This window comes from Cloeon dipterum, chromosome 3, assembly GCF_949628265.1.
Source record: "Cloeon dipterum chromosome 3, ieCloDipt1.1, whole genome shotgun sequence".
Lineage (NCBI taxonomy): Eukaryota > Metazoa > Arthropoda > Insecta > Ephemeroptera > Baetidae > Cloeon > Cloeon dipterum.
This window is the reverse complement of record NC_088788.1, coordinates 16,523,443-16,533,658: the sequence shown is the minus strand read 5'-3', so window position 1 is coordinate 16,533,658 and position 10,216 is coordinate 16,523,443. Positions and strand designations below refer to the sequence as shown.

The 10,216-nt window shown below is 36.3% G+C and overlaps 1 protein-coding gene across 1 annotated transcript; it reads left to right on the top strand.

Annotated features, from left to right (window-relative positions):
* The first annotated feature begins 1,096 nt into the window (after window positions 1-1,096).
* On the top strand, window positions 1,097-7,806 carry LOC135938335 (DBH-like monooxygenase protein 1). The gene is made up of 11 exons (XM_065481949.1): window positions 1,097-1,378; window positions 2,533-2,685; window positions 5,039-5,215; window positions 5,274-5,360; window positions 5,829-6,009; window positions 6,260-6,361; window positions 6,421-6,590; window positions 6,644-6,769; window positions 6,828-6,956; window positions 7,013-7,120; window positions 7,759-7,806. The coding sequence occupies exons 1-11, from the start codon at window positions 1,118-1,120 to the stop codon at window positions 7,804-7,806; spliced, it is 1,542 nt and encodes a 513-aa protein (XP_065338021.1). The 5' UTR covers window positions 1,097-1,117.
* Window positions 7,807-10,216: the final 2,410 nt, after the last annotated feature.

Below are 10,216 nucleotides of genomic sequence, written 5' to 3'. Positions count from 1 at the left end.
ATCTACCAAACACGAACTGGGAGCCACCCTGAAGCAGACCGGCCTTTTCGTTTATTTGGTCATTCAGACAAATTCATGACGAGGTGATTTTATTTTACCGACATATGAACAAACAGCAGGACCATTTTTTCTAATTATTTTTAGCTATCAATTTAGACTGTTAAATTATTCTAAACTTCATATCGTTGTAGGACTATACATCAAATCGTCCTAATCCCGGCACTTTTGGTTTGTTGACCGAAATCAGGTCACTGCAGCATTAAAGTTGAGACTTTCCAAACGAAAAAGTATTTTCAGTCTGCACTGGTCAAAACTTTATATTTACAGCGATAAAATCAATAAAATTCAATCTTAATGCATATAATAGTTAGGCATTTAATTCATTGATACAATCGGATACAATTATTCAGCAATGAAAACCGAGTACAATTTATTATAACATTCATTTCTTGTTGAAAACAAATCCAGCCGTTTTTAAATATTATAGAAAGTATAAACCATTATTAAGATCCAAAATTTATTTGAAATAGTTTAACAAAATTAGCTGACTTTTTTAATGAAAGATGTCTCGCGAGGACATGCCTATTTTGGTGATTTGGTACAGGGAAAAACAATTTTTATTTTTAATTCCTCATCCAGACAAAATTATACAAAAAATAAACACAGGAACCGACTGTTTGATTCCAATTAACCATCTATATACATATAAATAGCCGGCAATTTTTCAAACAAAAACGTCTTAAGTTCACAGCCCTGGGCTATCACTTAATTAAAGCAATAAAGCTATTAGAAACAAATACACATTTCCAAATTACACAAAGTCACCGCTTTACACAAACACACAACATGCGACAGTAAAACCTGTGGAAGGAGTCATAAAATTTTTATGAGGCAAGCGCAGGTATAAAAAAACACCCAAAATTCAATAGATTATATGAAAATACAAACGCGTCTGTGAATCTGGTTCACGATCACGCGTTTTAGGGCAAAAAGACGCGGTTGTCATGGCTCTGTTTAGCTCTTGACTGCGACTGGTACGCACTGAGAGAAATATATACATATAAACGCGATTAATAGTGCGGCGAGCGGACAAAAGAGCAGCAAACGTGCTTTCGAAATGACGGGGATAAAAATGCTCCTGATCGCCTTGGCGCTTTTTAAAGTGGTCCTGGCAGACATGGCATTTCCCCGAAGGATAGTTCTCAGTCCTGGACACCTGCAACTGCTGTGGACGCCGGGTCAGGAGTATCTCATGCTCAGGGTGGAGGTGAGGACGCAGGGCTACTTCGCCCTCACCTTCGGCAGCGTGCACGGCGACCCCAACGACACCCAGGACGCACTGCTCGCATGGACTGATGACTCGGAAGTTCTACTTCAGGTTGTTTAAGTAGTGTTCTATTTTTCATAATATAAACTCTGACAACTAAATGCAACCTCATATATGAATGATTTTTCACACACGCTATTATAAATACCTTACAACAATTACATAAAATATAAATGAGTACTTAATCAATCATCTAATCAATTGTTATATTGTGAATAAATAAGGAAATACAGATTAAATTTTTGTTTGAATTTCCTGTTTTTTTTAATTTACTTAGAGAATGACATTATTTTAAGGTGAAAACTTGCGTGGTATTTTAAAACGCAATTATTGCTGTTTTTACAAATTTTCCAATGCATTGAAAAAATTTATCCAGATATGTGAAAACTAAATAACATTAATTCTGACAATTTGGGACAGATTTTGCATTTTACTGGTCTGGGCCCACATCAGTTTTGCCTTCCTAAATGCATGATGTTGGTAAAAATGCGATAAATTAAAAAAAAACAGGTTAATTATATAGTCAAAAAATACTTTTTTAATTTTATTTGATTTTAGAGAAGTTTTGTTGGTTTTGAGCAGATGAAATGATTTTGACATAAGCTTAAATTGCCTGAAATTCAATGAGTCGTGCTCATCGCAAAATCAATTTCTTAGGGGCATGTAAAAGAAAATTAGAGGAAAACAACTGAATGCACACCCCTATATTATACAATTAATTTTTGAGATACCTTATAATACAGTTCCATTAAATGATTTTTCTCAGAATTTTCTCATCTTAACAAAATGAGATAGTTTTCAGTGAATTAATCAATTCACCTGGGCATTTGAAGTAAAAATATTTTGCTACTGCAATCAATTTTCCATTCAAAATTTCAATAATCAACAGAAATTTATTTTTCATGAACTTTTGTGCACGATTGATTAGCATAAAACGTAGCCGCCGCTAATCAGACAAAATGCAGCAGATGTCGTTGGGCCGTTCTTTCCGACGTGTTTCTGTTAATAACATTTATTATTCCGGCGCGAGAAAAGAGCGTGAGAGCTCATTTTCTGACCCCTTTCGCTGGCCCTGCGCGCACTTCCCATATGGCCCTCTCCGCTTGCGTTGTAAACCAAACAATTTTCGGGCTGCATCTGCCGTTTTCGTGCGCAAAAACCTCGAATGCAAATGAGCTTGGGATAATAATAAATTTAATCCTCAGGACGCGGTGGTGCGGCGAGACGGCTCTCTCATCGCGGACAAAACCAACGACTACGAGCTGTTGGAAGGCGCGAGAAACGAGTCTGACTTTTTGAGCGTGACCGTGCAGCGCCGGTGGAGCACCTGCGACCAACTCGAGGACATGCCTCTGGGGGTGAGCTCTTCTCGTTTGAATAAAGGAAAAAAATATAAAATGCATGCGACAGGTGCAATTTACTGCAACAGTGCACACGCGTTGATAACGTTCACTTTGACTCCCCAACTGTTTCGGTAAAATAATTAAGTCTCAAACAACCTGAACCTTCCTATTTTGCTGCTCATTTTTTTGCAGGATGTTTTTTGACGAGAAAAATATTTAACATGTATTTTGAGTAAAAACTAGAACATTAACGTCGTTGTTTTAAAAATGTTCTTCTAAAACATTTTTTGTTTGTAAATGTACGGTGGATATGCTACTTAGAAATTCAAAACTTTGATATGTACTTTAATTCTTCATTTGCTTTACAAAATGCATTTAAACATATAAATATTTAAAAATCTCCACTCTTAGGCACTGTAAAATATTTTTGTCCTTATTTTATGAAATGGATCGTTTTCTAGTAAATTATTAAACACATTTGTTTTTCAATAATGACCTTGCAATATTTGAAAATTTCTAATTCCATCTAAAAAGGTATCCTTTAAATTAACAATTTAAATTGTGATATTATAGTTTTCATTTCATCAATTCCAATTCAAAATGGATTTTTAGCTTCATTTTAACAAATCTTTTTTATATACATATAACTATAATGCACTACAAATTAATACCAGCGTATAGTTGTCAATTAATTTTTTTATCAAATTTTGTCCTTGTTTCACCAAAACTTTTCAAGCTAGGCTCAGCTCTGCGTGGATTAATTCAGGATGGATAGCTATTATTTAAAATTTGAAATGAAAAATTCAGTAACACAATTTCGTACTAATTTACTGTTTTTTCCATAAAAAAATTAACTCCTGCATTATTTTGCATAGAGATGAGCCATTCGATAATTTCAAAATGAATAAAATTTTGTGCTTTGTCAAGGTATCATCTCTATATCCTGACAACTTTTAAAAATTGTCCTTAAAACATTTTCTCATTTTCAGTCATTTGAATGTTACGGTGTGGAGCAGAAAATCTATTTTTAAACTTCATATCGTTTTTTTCGTGTAATCTCCTAGTATAAACAGATCTGTCGTCGTGTCTGGCCTCTTTCACACGCTGACTTAGATTATTTCTACAAAAATCAAGCTACAATAGAATTTAATTTACGTAATTATCTTTGTTTCTGTGTGTCTGCTGTTCCGTGTGAGTGTAACACGGTATATTATTCGAACTTGCGTACTTGGCACAGCTTTATAATTCAAACAATGTAGCCAGCTAGCACATTTTATTGCCCCAATTTGAGGCTCACAGTTGGGTGCTGAGCGCGCATAACACGTTTTGTGTCGCCTATAACAAAACAAGTCAAAATTTAATCAGCTAGAGTGCTTCCTTGGAATAAATCAACAAAGCAGATTTTGCCTGCTGGAGTGTAATTATATACAAATTCAAGCTAAAATTTTGAGGCAAGCTGGAAAGAATACATATTTGCATATTGGATCATAAACAGCCGTGCATGGTACGCACCATCAATAATTTTATCGACGTGGGTGACTCACGCAAAGAAAAACAACGAAAATTCGCAACCGCGCGGAGTCATATTATTCATATTCACTCCCTAGAGTGCATAATTATTCAGATCCGTGTAAGAAGATTAGCTTTTAATTTCCAGACATGATTTACAGGAGGCGATTGTGTAATTTTATTTACACTCCTGCTATGCAAATCTCCAACAGCGCGCTCATCCATTGTTACACTCAACGTTTGCGGAGGAGCAAAAGAATTATGACACTTTCCAGAGAGAACATTGATTGAAAAATGGTCACAATTAATCTTGTGCCTGTAAGAATAGCATATAAGCTCATCAAAATTTATCTCTGTACGAGTAAGAATAAATATCATAGGGTTCGCATATTTCTCCCTCCGATTTTCAAATAAAAATATAAATAAATCAATAAATTAAATATTAAAATTTAGCAGAAAATTGTAGGTTAACCAAGTTTCCACAAAATTAATATTTATTCCTTTTCCAGACACGGAAATGACTCGTTTGAGTCACTGAAAAATGATTTGATGGTTAAAATGTAATGTGGGACGTTTTAAGATTAATTTAAATGGCATATTTAAAAGGACTTTAATTGTGCATCAAAAATACTTTAGCTGGAAAGCACTGGTTGAAAAATTTACATCTGAAAACCACTGTTTATTGTAGTTGATTGCTTAAAAAAGCCATGCTAATAATATTTCCGTAAATTTCTGGCAAAAAGCAGGACATTCTCACTTATTATTATTATTATTTATTGTTACTGTCCGCCCTTTTTTGAGAAATGTAAAATTCGTGTGTGAAACTTATTTTTTCTCACTTTCCTCTGTTCTGATTTAGGCGGGCAGCGTTTTGGTGAGTTGGGCGATCTTTCCGAGGGCGCCGGAGAATCTGGAGGAATTCGCAAGGTTGGAGGAAGGCGAGAGACACGGTTCGCAGGTCGTTATTTTCAAAGCGCCGCCTCCGCCGCTGCCTCCCACCTCGGGTTTGCGAGTGTGGCCCGTCATGCTTCCCAAAGTCTGTAAATAATGTGCATACAAATCGACGAAACTAACTCACTTAAGCGCATTAATAGGTCCACGTGTCGAGCAACTCGAGCTATCTGCGTTGGTGCACCATGTTCCACGCGCCGGAAACCAAAGACAAGCATTGGATAGTTGGAGTAAATTTTATTTAAAGGATAATTGGGTGTCAAAAATTTCAATTTTACGTGTGAAGCTAAAAATTCCGGAAATCAGAGTGCCGTTGGAATTTTAGGAATCGACAGCCGCGTTGGCTGTCAATCATTGGAAAAAAGAGCGGCCATTATAGTAACGTCATCAGTGTCAGGGCCGTTGATGTTCAGGACGCGCCCTGATTGTTGTTCCCTGCTGATTGTTAGGTTTAAAAAGCTTGGGAAACAAAGGAAGATCTTACAATCGCAGTGAAAATTAACACTTTGCCACCCTAGGATGTGAAGACGTCATAATATGGCCACTCTCTTTGTCCAGCACTTGTTTGCTAACGCAGAGAACGATTCCAAAAATTCCTGATTATTTGCTGAACATATCAAATTATACTTTTTCGTCACCAACATACTCTTTAAATGTTTCTAATTGGAGTTAAAAATAAATAAAATATTCACTGAAAGGCAAAACCAGAGGTGAACCATCCCGAGAAGGTGAAGAAAATAATTTTGCTCGAGTGCAGAAGTGAAACTGCAGAACCAGGACAGCTCGCACCTGGACAGGCAGGTCGACCCTGCAATTCCAAGGAGGCTGTTCCAAATGTGTGCAAGACTGTAGCTTTGGTCTGGACCCCTGGCAATGAAGGTAGGAAAAATGACAATTAAAAGCTGTTTTTTAGACTAACACCTAATTATTACCAAAATGGAATCGCCAAAAATATTTTGAAAACATTTTTATTTTATAAGCGATGCTATGCGGGTTGGAGCTAATCAAAACTACACAGATTTTGTTTTAAATAAATTTTAAGAAAAAATAATCCTTTTTGCATCAATTTAGTAATGAATAAAAGGCACGAAAGATTTACTCTCATATTTACTGCTTGAATTCTGAGCAGTCATCATGTTTCCGAGGGACGTGGGCATCCCTGTTGGACTCAATGCTGGCGGAACAGATTACTATCTTCTGCAGGTGTTTTTTGCTCTGACCGACTCGTCTGGTAATTTCAAAGTCATTTTGTATCATTTTCTTTCAATAACAGTCTCTCTGTTTGTTCAGAGGTGGTTGTCGACAGTTCTGGCTTGCGGGTTTTGCTGTCGAGCAAAAAGCCTAAACACCAGGCGTCGATTTTGCAGGTCGGATTGGACCCTGACGCACTCCTAGTTCTGCCCCCTCGGCAGCCGTCCACCATCGTGCGCGGCTGGTGCTTCCAACAATGCTTACAAAAAGTAGATTTTTTTAATTTTCACTGCTCTTTTAAATCATTAAATTTAAATTTAAGTTTTTACAGCCAGCTCAGGGCAAAGCAATCACACTGGTTTCTGTGCTTCTTTACGGGCATTCCGCTTTAAAAAAGGTTGTCCTGCGGCATCTTCAGGAGGCGGATGAATTGACTCCGATTGCGATAGTAGGCAACTAATAAATTGTTAAACGATTAGCTGTTTCATTTTTGTCATTTTTTTCAGGAGTTTGGTTATCAGAGCGAAAACCAGGGAATTTTATATCTGGACCCAAAGCGGAGGATACAGGTAGCTTCTGATAATCTGGTGATGGAGTGCGAATTCAACACTCAGGACAGGGACAGGACCATCATGGTTTGGAATTTTTCTTAATTTCGTGGCATTTCAGTGAATATTAATCCTTCTATAAGGGTGGGGAGAGCACAGAGAGTGAAATGTGCGTTTCTGTCAGCGACGCGGGGCAGGGCCGCCGAATGGGCGCAGTCGGCCCTGCCGGCGCGCCTTCTCCCTATCACGAGGTCAGAGTCTTTTCTTCTGTGGCCAAAGTAGACTTTAAAGGGTGCAGGGTGGATAAGAAGGGAAAATGCCCAGTTACTATACCATACCAGTTTATTGTAGATAGCAGCGACAGTACACAGCGTGGCTACCCAGAGGGACGAGCGGGGGAGCGAGAGAGTTACCCTCTTGCTCGTGTGCCGTCAGGAGAGCGAGTGCGTTGGTGCGAGCGGGTCGTGTGCTCGTGAGGGGGAGGTTCTTGCGTTGCCTTTATTGATACCTGAGTCTCTCCCTCCGCTCTCCCTTGTGGGTGCCCGAAAGTTAACGTAAATGCATATCGGTGCTGAACAATTATTAATGCGATCGTAATATCGTCAGGTAAAACCCTGACATCTCATTGGGGTTTGGTTTTTTGTTTTCTTTTTTTCTTAATTCTAACATTTGATTTATTTCCCGTGTTTACATTTTTATTTCGGACATAATTGTGTATTCATGTGTTTGTGTTGTTTGTGTGCCCTCATTACTTCAGTTTAATCTAATTTTTCTTTCAAATCTTAACTAAGTATGTATCAATGTGTAGATGTGTGTATGTGTGTGTCTTAGGTGTCTAACTTTCACTTTCGGAGATTTATATTAAACGTTAATTGTAATTAAATGGTAGAACACCTTCTACACCTCCAACCAGCAAAGAAAAAAATTGGCAAATTAGAGTTCGAAATTTACAAAACAATTTAAATAAAATGTGGAGCGCATGAAAAGATGAAAAAATTCTAGAGGAAAAGTGACAGGTAAATTATTTGCTCTCAACCAAGTGAGGTAAGTGGGAATTATCGGTCTTGAACGTTTAAGACAGCTGCATGTAGGAGCATAGTTGTTGGTTGCAAGCAAATCTTGGGGCGATGCTAGATGATTCTGTGGTCGTGAGTGATATATTATAACGGCGGCCGGATCTTCCAAGCCCTGAGGAATGAATGATGATTGGTGTGATGTTCCATGTGTGTAATCACACACGCTGCTGTAATCAGTTGACGAAGTTTTTTCCAGGATTTTACCCAAACTTCCTCGTTCTGAGTCAAATAGAGAGCAATTCTTCACAAATCAAATTACCACTATAAATGTTTAAAGTAATGAATTGGTTGGATGGTTTCTTTTTTTTTCTTGTTAATGAATCGCGATTTGAAATAAAGAAGAAAAGAAAATACTCCGATAGCAAAATGTTAATGTGGAATAAATTTAACGCTTAATGTGATATAATGTAACTTAATAAATTAAAGTATGCTAAGATCTGGCAAATGAATATCTATCTTAAATTTAAGTAAAATTAATAAGGAAACGATATTCGCGTTGTGTCCCTTGATTGCCTAATCTGAACAAAACAAAGAAAACTTCTTGAACACGTTTGAAAGGCTGTCCGTTTTGTTACCTTGGAAAGTGAAAAAAAAATTGCTTATATCTAATTTGGACAACCGTTTGCTGAGATAGAATGAAAATGAATACAATTCTTCGTCGTTAAATTAGTGAAATATACCGAACATAATAATATAACACTCGCGTCCGTTGCACTATGAGTAAATGTCATTGTTTTGGTTATAGCACTGCACAACACTTGTTTGTCATCTTTTCGAAAATGTCGTACTGTCTGGGTCCATTTGTTGTGGAATGGCAGAGTCACAATAGTCTTTGGCTGGAAGGCTTCTTGATTTTCCAGGGGTCATCTGTTTCAGGTACCACTTCAAAACGGACCGGGCGCGCTTGTTAAAGTTGTGGCTTCTTTGATTTTCCAGGGGTCTGCTTTTTCGTGTGCCACACACTTATGGTCAATTTCAGAGTGTCGTTTAGGAGTTACTCTCTGTGACTGCTTCTTCGGGTTATGTGCCCATAAGTGGAATATATAGGTACAGTGGAAAGTATTTACAGGAAATGGCACTAAATGTACGTTACTTTGTTTGTCTGTGAACTTAAAAAAAAACTTCTTACTGCTGGTGCCTTAAAATTCAAAATTTCAATTCCATCGTGAGAATAAGATGAAAAATTATATTATAAACAAATCGGAAAATAAAACAAAAGGAAAAAAAATTAAATGCTTGCATAAAATGATTATAGTGCAAAATCAATGTCTATCAAATTTTACTGTTGTATCCAAACTAAATAATTTGTCTTGAATATGAATTATTATTTTATAAAGCTCAACGATATACTCTTTTTCTAAGCGTTTATATTCTTTATATCCATAAACTTTGTAACTTAATTTGAGCAGCTATATATAGCATATATGAATATTCTTGAAAATGTTGAAAAATACATTAATTTACTGCTAAATCCATTAATTCCATTTTTCTCTCTTATTTCTTGTTTTGCTGCTTTTTGGCTAGATTAGTATTTTTGTGTTGACGAGGGTGTTCTAATGTGTTCTCGAGTAGAATTGCTGAATTCGGAGAAAAAATGTGGCATAGATGTTAAGCAATGAGAGTGTGTGTGTACTGTTTTGAAATGATCATTCCGTCCAATTGAACAGTGTAACATATAAGTGGTGGGCTCATGAATTTATTTTGTTATTAAAAATACCGTAATATTTGGTTTTGTTGAAAGATATTAAGTGAGAATTTGTTGATACGCAATTTATTTAATTATGAAGGTGTATTAATTCTTTGACCTCCGTGAATTAAAAAAAAGAACGAAATTTATTTGTGATTTTAGTGGTGATTTTTTGTATTATTGCTCAAGTGTGTGTGAATTTAATTTCATATTAATATGTCGGTTTTCTCACGTGTTGGTTTTTTTTGTGTCAGTGTGTTGTATTTACGTTTCAGGCACAACTGTGGTGTATTATGTTTGTGGAAATGTCTTCTTTTTGAGTGTTTCTATTATGTTGAGTCTATTATTTGTCGTACCGGCGGGATTGCTATAATGGCTGAATTCAATAGGTTTATTGCACAATGTGAAAAATGATGTTATTCTTAAAATGTGGTATAATGAAAATGCAAACGAAATCATTCCAATTAAACTTAATGTTGCCAACTTAATTTGATTGTGTATGATCAGTATGATATGGGATAATATATTCAATTATGCCAAAAAAAATTTAGAATCCATTTTTTACAGTCTGAATTGGTTTTTAT